Source organism: Mirounga angustirostris, unplaced genomic scaffold (assembly GCF_029215605.1).
Source record: "Mirounga angustirostris isolate CCGP_5_RB_7025 unplaced genomic scaffold, mMirAng1.0.hap1 SCAF_17, whole genome shotgun sequence".
NCBI classification, from domain to species: Eukaryota; Metazoa; Chordata; class Mammalia; order Carnivora; family Phocidae; genus Mirounga; species Mirounga angustirostris.
Genome location: NW_026991725.1, coordinates 56178533 through 56194883, shown reverse-complemented (window position 1 = coordinate 56194883; position 16351 = coordinate 56178533). Strand labels below are relative to the sequence as shown.

Here is a 16351-nt window from a genome sequence, read left to right as displayed (position 1 = left end):
CCCTCCAAAGCTAGTCCCCAGCCGCCCACGCAGGAGGCCTGGCTCATGGACTACAAGTCCCGGCAGGCCCCGCGCCGCAGCGCATGCTCGGCGGGAGTACTTTCGCGAGCCCGGCCGAGCCCGGGGGCCCAGTCTTCCCCCATTGTCTGGCCGGCAGGGGCGGGGCGGGCAGCGCACGGGCCCACCCATTGGCCGGCCTGCACGTCAGTCGCGCTCTGCGCCCGCCCCCGTTCAGGCCCCGCCCCGCGCGCCCGCGCCCGGGCCGCCTGGCGCCCCGCCCGCGCCTCAGGACCGGCGGGGCCGCGCGGCGCATCCTGCGGGCGGCGGCGGCGGCGGCGGCGGCGGCGGCGGGCGCGGCGCCGGCAGCCGGACGCAAGATGATGAAGTTTCGGTTCCGGCGGCAGGGCGCCGACCCGCAGCGCGAGAAGCTCAAGCAGGAGCTCTTCGCCTTCAACAAGGTGCGGCGGCGGCGGTTCGGGCAGAGGGCGGGAGGGGGCGGGCCGGGGGCCCGAGCCGGGGGCCCGGGGGCCGGAGCCACGTCGGGCCCGGGGGGAGGGGGCGCCCAGCTGGGGCGCGGCGCGGGGACCGGGCCGCGCGCCCCTCGGCGGGCCCCACTTCTCGTCTCCTCCCCTGCTCCACTCTCGGACTCTGGGTGGGTCTGGGTCCCTCGCTGACTTTCCGAGTCAGCTCCTCCGGGTCCCTGTGGGCCTCCCTGGCCCTGGCTCTGCGGGTCTCCGTGTACCTGGGTCTGTGTGTCTCTCTGTCTCTCTGCGACTCTTTGCACGTCTCTGGGTCTCTGCCCCTGTCTCTGTCCGTGATCACCTCCCTATCCTCAGCCTGTGCCTGTGTGTCTGGGGTCTGCCTCTGTCCCTGTGTGCCTCTCCGTTCCCTTCTCTGTCTTCCTTGATCTCGGTCTTCATCTCTGAGTCTTTGCCTCTCTCTTCCTCCGTGTCTCTCCGCCTACATGTGTCTCTGTGCAGTCTCTGGAACTCACTCTGGCTCTCGCTCTGTCTCTTTATCTCTCTTCCTTTGGGGGCCCTCAGAGCCCCCCTCAGCCCTTGGGGCAGCCCAGGGCCCCAGTCTGTTTTGCTTTCGCACCCAGGCCAGTGGGGAGGGGTGAGGAATGGAGGCAGATGTTGGGGGGTGGGGCTGGGAAATCCCTTCCATGTTCCTTTCCTCCCCTCCCCCAAGGCCCCAGGCTCTGCCTTGGGGGCTCTGACCTGCCCTGCTTTGCTGGGGGCTCCAGGCAACTACCCTTCAACTCCTGGAGCCTCAGTTTCCCTTACTATGAAGTGGAGCCACCTTTTTCCCTGCTGTGGGCTCTTGCTCCCTGTATCATAGGGGCCAGCTGACCTATCCTTTGGGCCAAGGTGGAGGTGGTTGCTCCTTCCTTTCTTTTCCTGGGTAGGGCAAGAGGGGGCCATGGAAAAGGGGCTGCCTTCAGCTCCCTCCTCCCCCCAACCTTTGCGCTGATGTGTGGTAGATCCAGGGCCCAGCATTTCCCTTGCTAACTTCTGGGGTGTTGCTTCTGGCCTCAGTTCTACTCCGAACCTCTGATTGCACAGCCCCTCACTGCTCTTGGGGATTAGAGTTATTATCCCCGTCATACGGGTGAGAAAATTGAGGCTCAGAGAGGGATGACCACTTGCCCAAAGTCACACAGTGCACTGCGGCACTCTGTCCTTGTGGCCCCTTGTCGATGAAATTTGACTTGAGCCTTCAGGGGCAGGGATTTTCAGAAGGGCTGCTGTGGTCCTGAGCCAGACACGAGGAGACTCTTGTTACAGGAGAAAGCTCTGGGATGGCCGGAGCTGAAGTGGTCCCTCTGGGGCCCAGAAGGGTGGCTGGTGCCCAGGGTCTCCCAGCTGGTCCCCTACGTGCGCTGGGTGGCTGTGAGCGTGAGCCTCTGTGAGGTTAGAGGAGAAGGATGGTGGGGGCAGGTGAGTCAGCCAGTGAGTCGGGGTGTGGAGTGGAGACCTGAGATAGATGGTGGGGAGGTTTGGCTCCTCCTGGCTGGCCCCGGTTCGGCAGAAGCCAAGGGCTCCCTGCTCAGGAGAGTGATGCCCCATTCTGAGTGGGCAGCACTGGTGTAGTTTGGGGCAAGGAGCTTGGTCACAACAGGAGATAGGTGATCACTAGAGAACAGATAGGTCCCAGATTCGCGAGTGGTGGGGAGGGTCAGGAGCAAGCATGGACTTTGGACTGTCTTGTATCCAGATCCCTGTCCTGCCCACAGCTTGCCCGTGGGATATCCACTCTATGTCAGTTTAACAGTCCTGAGCTCCTTCTGTGTGAGGGGCCCCTTCTACGCATTGGGGACATCATGGTGACCAAGAGGGACAAATGCCTCTTCACTCGGGGTGCTGATATACTCGTGGGGGAGACAGTGAAAAGCCAAAGCAAAAGAGTGAAATGTGCAGCAGTTTGGATGATGGCCAGTGCCGGGGATACAATAAAGTATGGCGAGGGCAGGCAGTGTGGGGAAAGGGAGGCTGCTAGAGCAGGGTGGTTAGGGAGGGCTTTGAGGAGGTGACTCCTGAGCTGAGACCTGAGTGATGGGGAGGAGCCCTCCTTGGGCAATGCTGGGTGAAGCACGTTTCAGGTAAAGGGACAGATCTAGATGCAAAGGTCCTGAGGCAGGAGCCTGCCTAGTAAATTGGAGGAGAGCAGAAGGCCACTGGGCCTGGAGTCAAGTAAGCTGGGGGAGAGAGGGAAGACGAGGACAGAGAGGGGCCAGGTGGTGGGGTGGGAGCTCCGAGAGGGCCCTGAGCAGGAGATGGGACTGGCTAGGCCTGGTCAGCTCCAGTATGGGCATGGTGAGGCTGGTGGGAAAGGGAAGCTCTCCCCGCCTTCCCAGCCATATGGGCGACTCTGTCCTCAGGTGGGCTCACTGCCCCTAGTGCCCACATGGGAAACTGAGGCTTGGAGAATGGTGTGATCAGCCCGAGTCCAAGCAGTCTTCATTGAGGGCTCAGTCCCTGCCTGGATTGGTTGAAGCAGGAGGGAGGATGGGGCAACAGGCCTGGGACCAGGGTTTCTTTTGAAATGTGTGTCTTGCAGAGGCACTGGTCAGGAGATGCTGGGCCCACTTGTGGTGTCCCACATTGGTGTTGAGGATGGGGCGGGAGCCCCTCCAGGCAGGCCTCTGGGGATGAGTAGGAGTTCCGTGGTGGATGTGGGAAAATGGAAGAAAGCACGAGCTGGTGGAAGGAAGGAGTGAGAACCTGGCAAGCAGGGGTCTGCCCTGGGACTGGCCCTGCCAGGAGGACAGGCCCTGGGGGAGCGGGAGGGTCAAGAGCCTCCATCGAGCTGATCCTGGGTGTTGCCCTCCGATCTCTGTGTGGGGCCTGTGGGGAGTGCATGCACTTCATATAGGACCTCAGACAGCATGGCACCTCGCCTCCAAGAGTGGGGTGCAGAGCCCCACTCTTGTGGGACGGGTAGGGTCGACTTCTGTGCCTGCGCTCGTCTGGAGGCTGCCCTGGGGTAGGCCTCAGGTGGGCCGGGGACCGCATGCTGCTGCCAATACCCCCCCCCCCCCCCCGCAGACTGTGGAGCATGGCTTCCCCAACCAGCCCAGCGCCCTGGCCTTCGACCCGGAGCTTCGCATCATGGCCATCGGCACCAGGTCTGGGGCCGTCAAGATGTATCCTTTGCGAACCGAGGCCTTCGGGGCCCGTCGGGATGTCCTGCTCGCAGGACCCCCAACCCCCCACCCCCGCCCCGTGTGCGGGCTCCTTGGGCCCGGCCCAGCCCTGGAGGCCACCGTTGGTGCCCCGGTCCTGGTGGAGGTTGGTGCGGCCTCCTGCTCCCGAGACTCTTCCTTACAGAAGTGGTTGTGGGGGAGGGGTCAGCTTGCAGTGGTCACAGCTGTCCCTCGCTGCATTTCAGCCAGCCAGTTACCTAGGCGACCCTACCACCGTTCCAGCAACTGACCGGGGACGCTGGGCCGGGAGGCCGGCCAGGCGCGGTACCCAGCAAGGGTGGCGAGTGGGCCAGGGTCGGCCAGCGGGCCTTGCCCTGGTGACCAGGCACACACGAGTGTGTGAACGTGAAGACACATGTGCTCGGCCGAGGGGCCGGGGGCCGTGCCAGGCTCAGCATGGTGAGTGCGGCGCGGCCCCCACCTGGACGCTGGTGGCTGCACAATGGGCCGTGTGAGCCGCACAAAGCGGGCATTTTCCTGCCAGCGCGGGGTGGGGGTGGGGTGGGGGCAAGCAGGCAGCTGAATGCATCCCTGCCTGCCACGGAGAACCCCACCCCTGCCGCTCTCCCTGAAGCCCCTTGGGTGGGGAAACCGAGGTGGAGGGCCCAGTGGAGGCTGCCCACCCTCACCCCTGCTCCCGTGATCCTCTGGCTTCTTAGTACCCTCACTGGGGACGTTGGTTGGCAGAAAAATGAGTCAATGCCTGGAAAGGGGCGGGGTGGGCATGGGGGTCTTTCCACCGCAGGGCTGGGTGGCCAGGCAGGGGTGGGCGTCTGGGCCTGTGGTTTGTGAGTCTGCCTTCTCTAAGGAGTGTGGCTGGGCCGGGGTGCCCCTCCTCTCCCACGGGCTCCCAGGGCACTGTGGGGCAGGGAATGGGGTGGGGAGGGGACAGTAGCTGGTCCCCCTGCCATGAACCTCCCCCCTCCCAGGCCCTGGGGGCGGTCGTACTTCCTGGCCTGCTCCCGCCCCTTGGGGTGCTGTCCTGCCCCACATGTGTCTCGTGTTCCTGCAGCCCCTCGCTCAGTGCCCTGTGCCGTGCGACTCTGGTAGCCACTTTCTCGTGCACGGGCTCCGCATGCTCACAAAGAACCTGATGTGCTGGCGAGGAGACAGCCCCGGAGGAGGAGGCCAGGGCCCTCCTCTTTCCCCTCGTTCCTTCCCCCAAACTACCCTAGCCCGGCACCCTGGGTTGGGAAACTGAGGCTGGCCACGGAAGCCACCCCTCCCCCTCAAGGGCAGCCCGTCTCCTTGGCAACCCTGGTTCCCGCCCAGCAGCTCCTGCCCTCTCTTTTGTCCCCTCTTCTGTGTTCTCCTGGTTCCTGCAGGGAATCCTAACTCTAGCTCCAACGCAGCAGCTCCTGGGTCGTTGCCGAGCAACGCTGACCCCTCCCTAGCCCTCCCTCCTGGGGCCCCCTGTCCGACCCCCGGCGAACCTGGAGCTGCTGTGTCCCTGGCACTGACCCCAGGCGCTTGAGGCAGCTCTCCCAACCTTCCCAAACCTTTGTGCATTCTGTGAAATGGGCCGGCCGGGGCTCTCCCCGCGCGCTGGGGGGGCCGCTGGCTGCCGGCCCAAGGGGGAGGTTGGTTTCCTTGCCCGCAGCTGGAGGTTGGCCTGGGGCTGTGGGAAGAGGCAGCCTGGGCTGTCCTCTGCCCCAGGCTTCCGTGCCCAGGCCCGACCTGGCCTTGCTGCCGGTGTGATCCCAACCTGTGTGGCCCAGCTCTTATGTACACGGACACAGGCTGAGGCTGACACACTGGGCCCCTGGCCATGTGCCAGGCCTGGGCCAAGTGTGCTGGGCGTGTTTGTATTCTCACTCGCCCTGCATCAGCCCTACAAGGAGGGAGCGTGACTCACTAGCCCATCTTGCAGATGAGGAAGTAAAGGTCATACGGCAGCACCAACTTGCAGCAGAGCAAAGTCTGCACTCTGAGCCTGGGGATATCTTGCGGGGGGTACAGGACAGTGCTTCTGTGAGGAGGGCTGTCCCTCCTTGGACCTCGGAGGGCACGCCTGGCTGGGGCCCGTGGGAAGGGTTCTTGGAAAGGAGGATCTCCCGTGCCTGCTTCTGCCCTTGACCTGTCTACTTAGCTACGGTGCCCCCGGTGTGGAGTTCACTGGCCTGCACCGAGACACAGCCACTGTCACCCAGATGCACTTCCTGCCCGGCCAGGTGAACCTCTCCCCTCCCCGGCTCCCCCTGGCCCCCACGCCCTGCCCGGCCCGGACCAGCCCAGTCTCTGTCTCTGCTCATCCACCAGGGCCGCCTCCTGACCCTGTTGGACGACAGCAGCCTGCACCTCTGGGAGATCGTCCACCACAACGGCTGCGCCCACCTGGAGGAGGCGCTCAGCTTCCAGCCACCGAGTCGGCCGGGCTTCGACGGGGCCAGGTACTGGAGGACTTGTCTGGGGACGAGTGGCTGGGCCCGGGGCGGGGGGAGCCTGGTGGAGGTGGTGGGAGCCAGCTTTGCCGAGGCGCTGTGGGCATGGGACCCCTGCCCCGGGGTTCAGGGTGGCAGAGTCCACCGAGCTGCGCCCGGGTCCTGGAGAGATGTGCCCTGTGGATTTTGCGGGTGTTAAATAGGGGGTTCTGGCCGAGTCAGAGGTGAGCAGGTGGTGTCTATGCTCTGGCGACGACTAGGGCCTTTCATGGTTGGGGGTGGGGCAGTGGGCCATAAAGTGCATGGATGAAAGGGCAGGGGGCAAGGATGGTCCCACCAGGGTGTGTGAGGTGCCAGCAGAACGCTCCAGGGGGCAACGGAGTGGGCCTGGATCCCCGGTGAGAGTGTAAGGGGCCTCTTGGTCCATGGCGCTGCTGACCCTTCCTGAAACGGTCAGAGTGGGCAAGCCCTTCACCCTTCAAGGTTCCTGTACTGCCTCAGTGGGGGGCTTGTCCTGTTCCTGCTGGGGGCTGGATGATACCCCCACACATCCAGCCCTCACCCAGGGGTGGTCTTCCATCCTCTGCAGGCAGGGTCAGTCTGGGGCTGCCAGACTGCGTGGTCAGGGAGCCATCCGTGGGCCGGTGACTGGGGTTCCTGGGTCGGGCTCAGGAGGGTCGTGTGTGTCCTAGAGCCCTTGGTCCTGGCCCCGGCGCTGGCCTGGTTCCTGCCTTCCCCTCCTAGTGAGTGGGAAGGGCTCGGGAGCCTGTCTCCAAGACCTGGGGAGCCTATTTTTATCCCTCTCCTTCCCAACATCCTGATGAATAATTGAGTGAGCTAATTACGATGCCCGCAGCCTCCGCCGTCGCCTTCCCGGCACGCCAGCCAAACTCGATAATCGGGCCTCTGTGAGGGCGGAGGGGCCGTAATGAGCTACCGGGAGCAGTCCAGCCCCCTCCACAGCCCTCCTCAGCAGGTGCACGGGCTTGCGCCCTCACCTGCCTCCCCTCGTTCTGTGCAGTGGCCCGCTCAGCCTCGCCCGTGTCACAGTGGTCCTGCTGGTGGCGGCAGGTGACATGGCAGCCCTGGGCACCGAGGGCGGAAGCGTCTTCTTCCTGGATGTACCCACCCTGACGCTGCTCGAGGGGCAGACTCTTGCCCCGGACGAGGTTCTTCGAAGGTGAGAGGCAGGCGGACCTCCCGGCAGCCAGTCTGTGCCTGGGTGGTGCCCCCGCCAGCTCACATGGGCCCCTCCGCAGCGTGCCGGACGACTACCGGTGTGGGAAGGCGCTGGGCCCCGTGGAGTCACTCCAGGGACACCTGCGGGACCCCACCAAGATCCTCATCGGCTACAGCCGGGGCCTGCTGGTCATCTGGAACCAGGCGGCACAGTGTGCAGACCGTGTCTTCCTGGGCAACCAGGTACGTGGGGGAGGCCGGCTCCCGCCGCCGAGGCCCCGCGCCCGCGGCCCTGCTCACACGCAGCCGCTCTGGCCCGCAGCAGCTGGAGAGCCTGTGTTGGGAACGCAGCGGCAGCAGGCTGGTCAGCTCGCACAGCGACGGCAGCTACGCGGTGTGGGCGGCCGACGCCGGCCACTCCCCGATGACCCAGCCCACGGCAGCCACCACGCCGTACGGTGAGTGCCGGGAGGCCGCCTGAGCACGGGGTGGACCTGTGACCCCACGCTCAGGCACGTGGGGCCGCCTGGGCTTGGTGCGGGTGTCCGGGAGGACCTGTGCCGAGCGCACTCCTCAAAGGTGAGACCGCTGGGGGGGTGGGGGGCGGTGGGGCACGGGCCTTCCCCTCGGGGAGTCAGGAAGCAGCTGCGAGGTGGGGAGCGATGGAGGCACGATAGGAACGGGAGAAGCTTGGAGAAATGACCTGGGGCCCCTCTGGTCCCGGCGAGCGAGTGAGCCCGACACTGTCCCACTCCTCCAGGCCCCTTCCCCTGCAAAGCCATTAACAAGATTCTGTGGCGAAACTGTGAATCTGGGTAGGTGGGGAGCCGGTTCTCCGATGTGGGTCGGGGGCTGTGTCGGCAGCGGGGAGGGCGGTGGGCTCTGGGGCACAGGGATGGCCTGCATCGCTCTCCCTGGGTTGGGCAGTGCGCACCTGGGGCCCAGGTGGCTCACGTGGCCCCCTCGCCGGCCCTGCAGGGACCACTTCATCATCTTCAGTGGCGGCATGCCCCGTGCCAGCTACGGCGACCGCCACTGTGTGAGTGTGCTCCGTGCCGAGACCCTGGTGACGCTGGACTTCACCTCCCGCATCATCGACTTCTTCACGGTGCACAGCGCTCGGCCCGAGGATGGTGTGTGCCCCGCCCTCCCCGCCCCGCGCCCGGCGCCCGGCGCCCCCTGCCGCTGGGCTCACCCAGCCCTGGTCCCGCAGAGTTCGACGAGCCCCAGGCCCTGGCCGTGCTGCTCGAGGAGGAGCTGGTGGTGCTCGACCTGCAGACGCCTGGCTGGCCTGCCGTGCCCGCTCCGTACCTGGCCCCGCTGCACTCGTCTGCCATCACCTGTTCTGCACACGTTGCCAACGTCCCCGCCAAGCTGTGGGCCCGCATCGTGAGCGCTGGCGAGCAGCAGAGCCCTCAGCCTGCCTCCGGCGCCTCGGTGTGTGCCCAGGGCCCTCCCCCCACACCCCCTGGCAGGGCGGGTGTTTGGGGAGGGAGGGTGTTCTGGGCTCTGCCCAGGCACAGGCCCGGAGGGGGGAATGTGGCAGGCATCCATAGAGAACTCAGAGGCGGTTCTTTTGGGCCCTGGGTGCCAAGCCCAGGGAGAGGAGAAGGCATTTGTCCTGACCTTCCACGTCCTGTATCTCTGCTCCCCTCTCCCAGAGCTGGCCCATCACGGGGGGCCGGAACCTGGCCCAGGAGCCATCGCAGCGAGGGCTGCTGCTGACCGGGTAGGTGCACACGTGTGTTCGGGGGCCGAGCACAGGTGTGACGTGTGTGTGTGTGTGCGTGTGTGTGTGGACAGATGGGGCCTGGTACAGCCCCCGCAGGTGCGGGAGAGCCTGTCCGGGGCCTGGTGGCTACTGACCTGCCTGGTGAGTCAGGCCCCGCCCCTGGTGGGACCAAGCCATCCCCTCTCCTGCAGGGTGGATTGGGAGGAAGCCTTCCTAGGCCCTGGTTTAATGCCCCGCCCTGCCCTGCCTTTCGGTCTGGAACTGAGCTCCACCCACCCAGCCTGCCCTGGGACCGGAAAATCTGGGCTGGCCCACGCCGATCTGCCCCGGGCAGGTGCTAGAGAGCCCAGCCTGGGCCTGGCGGGCGCTGACGTGCCCAGTGACTCAGGCCCCAACTTCCTGCCCTGCCCCTGCCTCCCGCCTGTGCTGGGACCCTCGGGCCTCTGGCTCCAGGGTCCCCTTCCCTGCCGGAGAACTCCTAATCGTGGCTTTGGAAGTGTCCCAGCCAGCCCCAGAGACCCAGGCACCTTTTCACACCCTGGCTCTGGGCTTGCACCACTGTGCAGAGGCCCCTAACCTGGGCCCTGCAGCTGTGTCCTGAGGCTGCACCCCAGATTTGTCTGCTCCTGCCCCCTGCTTCCTCCCAGCCTCCCCAGGCTTCCTGCTGCTCTGCCTGCATGGCTGCCTCACGGCCCAGCTGATCCTTCTGCTCTGTGCTAACCCCGGTCGCTTCTCCGGACGCGCCTGTAGTCCTCTCTCCCCTGCATTATCTGCTCTGCTGCCCGTCATGCTGGTGATTATTTCCACACCTTTCACCCTGTTGGAGAGACCCAGGTGCGTGGGGTCTGGCATACAGTAGGCGCTCAGTATGTGTTTGCTCTCTACAGTAGATGCCTCCTGTTTGCTGCGGGCAGTGCGAGTCTGGTCAGTGCTCGGCATCTGCAGGAGGTGCTCCGTGAGTGGTCACCGGATGAGTGGCCGGGGAGATGCAGGGGGCCCCGGGGCGGGCCTGACGTCGCCTTCCTTCCCCGCAGCCACGAGGACGGCACCGTGCGGTTCTGGGATGCGTCTGGCGTGGCCCTGCGGCCGCTGTACAAACTCAGCACGGCTGGCCTCTTCCAGACAGACTGTGAGCACGCCGACAGCCTGGCCCAGGCCGCCGAGGACGACTGGCCCCCCTTTCGCAAGGTGACCCCCCCTGCCCAGCCCTGGGGAGCTGGTCCCAGCCCTGCGGCGAGTCCTCACTCCATCCTGCCCCCCCCCCCCAGGTGGGCTGCTTCGACCCCTACAGTGACGACCCTCGGCTTGGAGTGCAGAAGGTGGCACTGTGCAAGTACACGGCCCAGATGGTGGTGGCCGGCACCGCAGGCCAGGTGAGGCGGGGCTGCCCTCGGGGTTGCGGTCTCCGAGGGCTCCCTGGAGGAAGTGGGTCTGAGCTAGAGCGGGGCTCCAGGTGGGCATGGCTGCGGTGAGGCCAGCCAGGGGGTGGAACCTGCTGGGGGCCTTGAGTCTGGAGGCTGGCCCTTGGGGAACCACGGAGGGTTGGGGCCGGCGGGGCTCGGTCACCGCGGCGCCCCCGGCACTCACGCGACTTATCTGTGCTCCGTGGGGACTTACTGCTAAACGGGAGACCAGCTCGTGGGGAGGACTTGGCTTCAAAGGCTAGCGGCACCCACGTGGCATGCACAAGGTGCTCGGTGTGTGCTTATGACTGAGTGGAGACCGGCTTGGGGGGGGAGGGTGGGTGGGCTGTTTGGCTCCTGGAAGGCAAGGCAGTGGGTCTCGGTCACCACTGTGTCCCCAGTGCTCAGTGGAGGCCCCGGTACACAGTAGGCATTCAGTAAGTGCTTATTCAGTAGATGAACTAGAGACAATACCGGGAGCACCGTGGCGGGGGCTTTGCAGGCTCCGACGGGCCCAGTGCCATCCTCCTCCATGCTGACCCCTGCCCCGCCCCGGCTGTGGGCTCAGGTGCTGGTGCTGGAGCTGAGTGATGTGCCCTCGGAGCAGGCGGTCAGCGTGGCCAGCGTGGACCTCCTCCAGGACCGAGAGGGCTTCACGTGGAAGGGCCACGAGCGGCTGAGTCCGCGCACGGGGCCGCTGCCATGGCCTGCTGGCTTCCAGCCCCGAGTGCTGGTTCAGTGCCTGCCACCAGCTGCCGTCACCGCTGTCACGCTCCACGCCGAGTGGAGCCTCGTGGCCTTTGGCACCAGTCACGGCTTTGGCCTGTTCGACTATCAGCGCAGGAGCCCGGTGCTGGCCAGGTGTGTGGGGGGCGGGCCCGGAGCCCGGGGAGGCAGGCGGGGTCTGCACTCCCCACCCCCCCGGGCCTCGGTTTCCCCTTCTGAGATCTGACCTGGTGAAGGTGGGGTGCACGGTCCTGAGCCCCGGGGCCAGCGGGAGCAGGGGCCGCTCCGGGACTCTGCGGTGGCACCGCTGTCGTCTGCCGGCCCACAGGTGCACACTTCACCCCAACGACTCCCTGGCCATGGAGGGGCCGCTGTCCCGGGTGAAGTCCCTCAAGAAGTCTCTGCGCCAGTCTTTCCGGCGCATCCGCAAGAGCCGAGTCTCGGGCAAGAAGCGGGCCGCTACGGCCGCCAGCAAGGTGAGCTGGGGCCGGGCCGCCCGGGTGCCGCCGGTCTGCCGCTCCAGGCCAGGCCCCCAAGCCCGGTGTCCGCTCATTGCGGTCGCCCCGGCCAGGAGGGTCAGGGCGGGCCGGGGAGGGTGCCGGGCTGTTGGGCGCCGGCCTGGTCGGCGGGGGGCACCGGCCGGGTGCGGGGAAGGCGGCGTCCTGGAGGCCGCTGCCCCTCCAGTTGCAGGAGGCCAACGCGCAGCTGGCTGAGCAGGCCTGCCCCCACGACGTGGACATGACCCCGGTGCAGCGCCGCATCGAGCCCCGCTCCGCCGACGACTCCCTCTCCGGCGTCGTCCGCTGCCTTTATTTCGCCGACACGTTCCTTCGAGATGGTGAGACCTGGGGGCTGGGCTGCAGAGACGGGCCTCAGTTGGCATGTAGGCCATGGGGGAGGGGGTGGGACCGCGCCTCCCGGGAGGTGGGGAAGCCTACTGCATGCCGGACCGAGCTGGCCCCCCAAACGGCCCCCCCTGGGATTTCCGCCTGAGTATGGGGGTGGGGAGTGAGCCAGGCCGGCCTCTGAGGCCCGAATGGGGAGAAGGGAGCCCGAGATCTCGGGGAGGCGGGTGCGGGGGTCGGCCAGCGCCGAGGGCTGCCGTGGCACGTGTCCGGGAGGCTGCTGGGGGGTGGGGGGCCCGGCAGCGTCCTCCACAGGGTGACGCGGTTGGCTTTCGGGACTGCTTCACGGATTGATTTGTAACTCGTGTGATGGAGAATTTCAACCATACACAGAACTAGGGAGGAGTCCGGTCACCTGGCCATCCAGCCTGGTGCCTCCAGCCATCTGCGGCTGCCGCACCCGTCCCCACCCCACACTCGTCGTTTAAGTGAGGACTTGAGTGTGTGTCCAACGGGCGTAACCCACAGCCGGGGTCCCCGCCTCGCACCCTGCGGAACCGACGCTGGTCCCGGTCACACTGGGTTCACGGCGCCTTTCTCCACTTGTCTCAAAATTGCCTTCTTTAGTTGATGTCGGGTCAGCATCTAGTTGGGCTGCGCTTGGCATCTCACTGAGGCGACTTCTGGTCCCCGAGTCTGAGAGGGGAGCATCCCCCTCCTGGTGTCATTTATATGGTGGGGATTCTCTGTCCAGTGGGTCTTCTCAGCATGCGGACATGGCAGCCCCGCGGCCTTTCCCGTGTTCCGCTGTCCCCGTGAGAAGGCCGACGGGGCGCAGCTTCCCAGCTGCTGGGTGTCATGGGTCAGGGCGGCGTGTTGAGTCGCTGACTTTTCCCTGGGGTTTGGCTCCCCCTGACGGTTGCTGCTGGGCCATCAGTTCATCAAGGGCACGTGGCAGTGACCGCGGGCTCCTGCAGGCTCCCGCACATTCAGCTCCCGATTCTGTCCCCAGAGTTTCAGCTCACACGGGGAAAGCTGGCCAGACGGCGGCCCCGGGGGCCTCGGTTCCGTTGTGCCCAGGCCCGAGGGCTCCGCGTGCGGCTGTGGGCCGGAAAGCGCCCCGAAGCGGGTGGGCCGCGGCCTGCCGGGGCACGTCTGCGGGCTGAGGGTGGTTGCGAGGCGGTCGGTAGGCCTCGGGGCCGGGGGTGCGGCGGGACGGGGTTGGAGAGGCCCGGGTGTAGTCGGGGTGCCTGTTGACGTCTTCGAGGCCGTTCCCCCTGCTGCAGGGGGGCCGTATCGCAGGCCCTGCGTTTCGTGAGCAGTGCAGAGGAGGTGCCTCGGGCCCCCCAGGGACGCGTGGGACAGCAGGGGAGCGGTGCTGGGGCCTCGGGAGAGGAGGGCAGGGGCCCGCCTCACCGGCCCGCCGTTCCGCAGCGGCCCACCACGGGCCCACCATGTGGGCAGGCACCAACTCAGGCTCTGTGTTCGCCTACGCGCTGGAGGTGCCGCCGCCGGCAGGGGGCGAGAAGCGGCCCGAGCGGGCAGTGGAGGCCGTGCTGGGCAAGGAGGTGCAGCTGATGCACCGCGCGCCCGTGGTGGCCATCGCCGTGCTGGATGGGCGCGGCCGCCCGCTGCCCGAGCCCTACGAGGCCTCCCGGGACTTGGCCCAGGCCCCCGACATGCAGGGCGGCCACGCCGTGCTCATCGCGTCTGAGGAGCAGTTCAAGGTAAGCGCCCGTGGAGACCGTCCCGGCTGGCGCGCACACGGCGCCGGACCTTCTAGAAACTGCCCTGCCTATACCTGCTGTCTGCTGAGACCCCCCCCCGAGACACCGCTAGCTAGCACAGAGGCTCCGTCGGCCGGCCGCGGCCCCTCCGGACCCTGCTGCCTCCCTGGGTCCCCACCAGGACGCTCTGAGCGCTCCTCGGGGCTCTGCCGGCAGGAGGTCGTGATCCGAGTGGATCCCCCGACGCTTACCGCCCAGCGTGGCTGGTTTGGCTGCAGATGGTGGGGCCCCGGGGGGGTTCTGGGAGCGGCGTGAAGCCTGCGTGGAGTGTGAGGAGAGGGCAGCCTGGGGCGGGCGGGCGCCCGGGCCGACACAGCCCTGTGGCCAGGGGTGACGGGCCCTGCTCACCCGCCGCCCGCCCGCCGCCCGCCACCAGGTGTTCACGCTACCCAAGGTGAGCGCCAAGACCAAGTTCAAGCTGACGGCCCACGAGGGCTGCCGCGTGCGCAAGGTGGCACTTGCCACGTTTGCCAGCGTGGCCTGTGAGGACTACGCGGAGACCTGCCTGGCCTGCCTCACCAACCTGGGCGACGTGCACGTGTTCTCGGTGCCCGGCCTGCGGCCCCAGGTGCACTACTCCTGCATCCGGAAGGAGGACATCAGCGGCATCGCTTCCTGCGTCTTCACGCGCCACGGCCAGGGTGAGGGGGAGGTTTCCTGGGCCAGGGGCCTGAGCGCGGCCGGGAGGGTCGCTGGGGAGTGGCGGCAGAGGGGGGGACCCCGAGGCCGGGGACGGGGTGGGGGGGGCGGGGAGGCCGCTGAGGGGACTGTGGTCGGAGTCCTGCCCCTGACTGCGCCCCGCTCCGCCTGCCCACCCAGGCTTTTACCTGATTTCTCCATCGGAGTTTGAACGCTTCTCTCTCAGTGCCCAGAACATCACAGAGCCGCTCTGCTCTCTGGACATCAGCTGGCCCCGAGATACCACCCGCGCCAGGTGCATGGAGGGCCTGGCCCAGGAGGCCTGTCACCACGGCTGGTCTCATCCCCGTGCCCTGACTCTGCACGGAACGAGGGTGGCCCTCTGTGGTGGCACCCCTCTCTGGTCCTGGGGCCCGGGAGAGGGAGGACAGGGTCTGGCACTCCCGGGGCCCCCCATCATGGCCCCGTCTCTGCAGCTATAGGCTCCGAGAATCACCCAAGCTGAGCCAGGCTAATGGGACCCCGGGTGTCGTCCTGGCCTCACAGAGCCGCGATGGAAGCCCCGATCCTGGCCGCAGCAAGGGAGCCGGTAAGGGGGACTGGGTGGGAAATGAAGGTGGCAGGACTGCCCCCCGCCCAGCTCAGGCATGGGGGCAGGCCTCCGTGGGAGGCAGCAGCCTGGCCGTGGCTGGAAGCCCGGGGTGGAGCAGGCCGGGCGGGAGAGGGCTGGAGGTCGGCGTGGGGTCCCAAGCTTCACTGTGGGCTGGGTTGGGGTCTGGGTCCTCAGGTCCCTAGGGTTGGAAGGTGGAGGGCCGTGGGTGCCCAGGGCCCCAGGCACGGGCCTGATCCCTTCCTCCCTGCAGACACCCCAGAGACGCCTGAGGCCATGCTCTCGCCCATGTCCGTTGACTCGGCCACCAGTGCGGACACCACGCTGGACACGACGGGGGACGTCACGGTGGAGGACGTGAAGGATTTCCTGGGGTGAGGCAGGTGGGCGGGCGGGTCCGCGGGAGGGGCTCCCCTGGCTCCCCAGCCTCCCTTTCGCACCCTTCCGCCTCCCTTCTGTCAGAGCTGGGCACAGAGGCCCGAGGAAAGGCCCGGCCCCAGGACTTGCTGATCACCGCCCCCCTCTCCCCAGCTCTTCAGAGGAATCTGAGAAGAATCTGAGGAACCTGGCGGAAGACGAGGCTCGAGCCTGCACCATCCTGATCAAATGAGGTGCTGCAGGCTTAGGGCCCTGGCTTCACCTGCTGCTTACTGTTCGACAGCCCTGATTTGCATACCGGAGTCTTAGAAAAAACATGGCCGGCCTGTCAGCCCCTGGATGTCACAGGGGGTGCTGGGAACGGGGCCAGAGCAAACCAGTTCGGAGTGGTGGCAGCGGGGCGCTCGGGGGCTGGGTCGGCCAGCCCACTTGGCAGCTGGTTCCCCCAGGCTCACGTGGTCGGGTTAGGCCTGGCGAGCCTGGGGAGCGGGTCCTGGGTCTGGGGTCCACATCTGGGACCTATTGGCTGCCTGGCGCCCCCACCCACACAGCCTGGCCTTGTGCCCCTGCTCCCTCTTCCTCTGCTGTTGGGGTTACCACTGCCAACCCTCACCTCAGTGGGCCGAATGTGGGCAGCACTCGGGCTCAGCAAGCCCACCTCCGGCCGTCACTGCAGGACCCTTGCCCCTAAATGGCTGGAGGCAGCGTGGGGGCCCCCTGCACCGAGGCCATCTGCCCCTCTGGGCCTCCCTGGCTTTCTCTGACCCTTCTTCTCTTCTTTTACCAGGAAGGCCAAAACTGTTTGGCTACCGACTGCCCTGCTCAGAGCTGGGATCCAGGACCCTCTGGCCCCTTCGCATAGACCTACACCTGCTAACCTGTGGCCTCCAGCCGGGGCTGGGACGACGCTGTGGGCCTGGGGCAGATTCGCAGCGGCCCCTCGTCTGGGCCGCTGGTGACCTGGG

The 16351-nt window shown here is 66.9% G+C and overlaps 1 protein-coding gene across 3 annotated transcripts; it reads left to right on the top strand.

Moving 5' to 3' along the window:
- Nucleotides 1–283: 283 nt before the first annotated feature.
- On the top strand, nucleotides 284–16259 carry LLGL1 (LLGL scribble cell polarity complex component 1). 3 transcript variants are annotated; one of them, XM_045889735.3, is made up of 23 exons: nucleotides 284–458; nucleotides 3549–3646; nucleotides 5796–5877; nucleotides 5966–6096; nucleotides 7109–7267; nucleotides 7347–7509; nucleotides 7592–7724; nucleotides 8027–8081; nucleotides 8245–8399; nucleotides 8480–8703; nucleotides 8928–8995; nucleotides 10033–10186; nucleotides 10267–10371; nucleotides 10970–11262; nucleotides 11456–11603; nucleotides 11812–11965; nucleotides 13407–13699; nucleotides 14136–14400; nucleotides 14579–14693; nucleotides 14875–14987; nucleotides 15262–15382; nucleotides 15540–15619; nucleotides 16174–16259. In XM_045889735.3, the coding sequence occupies exons 1-22, from the start codon at nucleotides 378–380 to the stop codon at nucleotides 15616–15618; spliced, it is 3189 nt and encodes a 1062-aa protein (XP_045745691.1). In that variant the 5' UTR covers nucleotides 284–377; the 3' UTR covers nucleotide 15619; nucleotides 16174–16259. The 3 variants fall into 3 exon arrangements, with proteins under 3 accessions (XP_045745691.1, XP_064438113.1, XP_045745690.1); XM_064582043.1 differs by having other exon boundaries at nucleotides 7589–7724; nucleotides 14881–14987; XM_045889734.3 differs by having other exon boundaries at nucleotides 285–458; nucleotides 7589–7724.
- The last annotated feature ends 92 nt before the right edge of the window (nucleotides 16260–16351 follow it).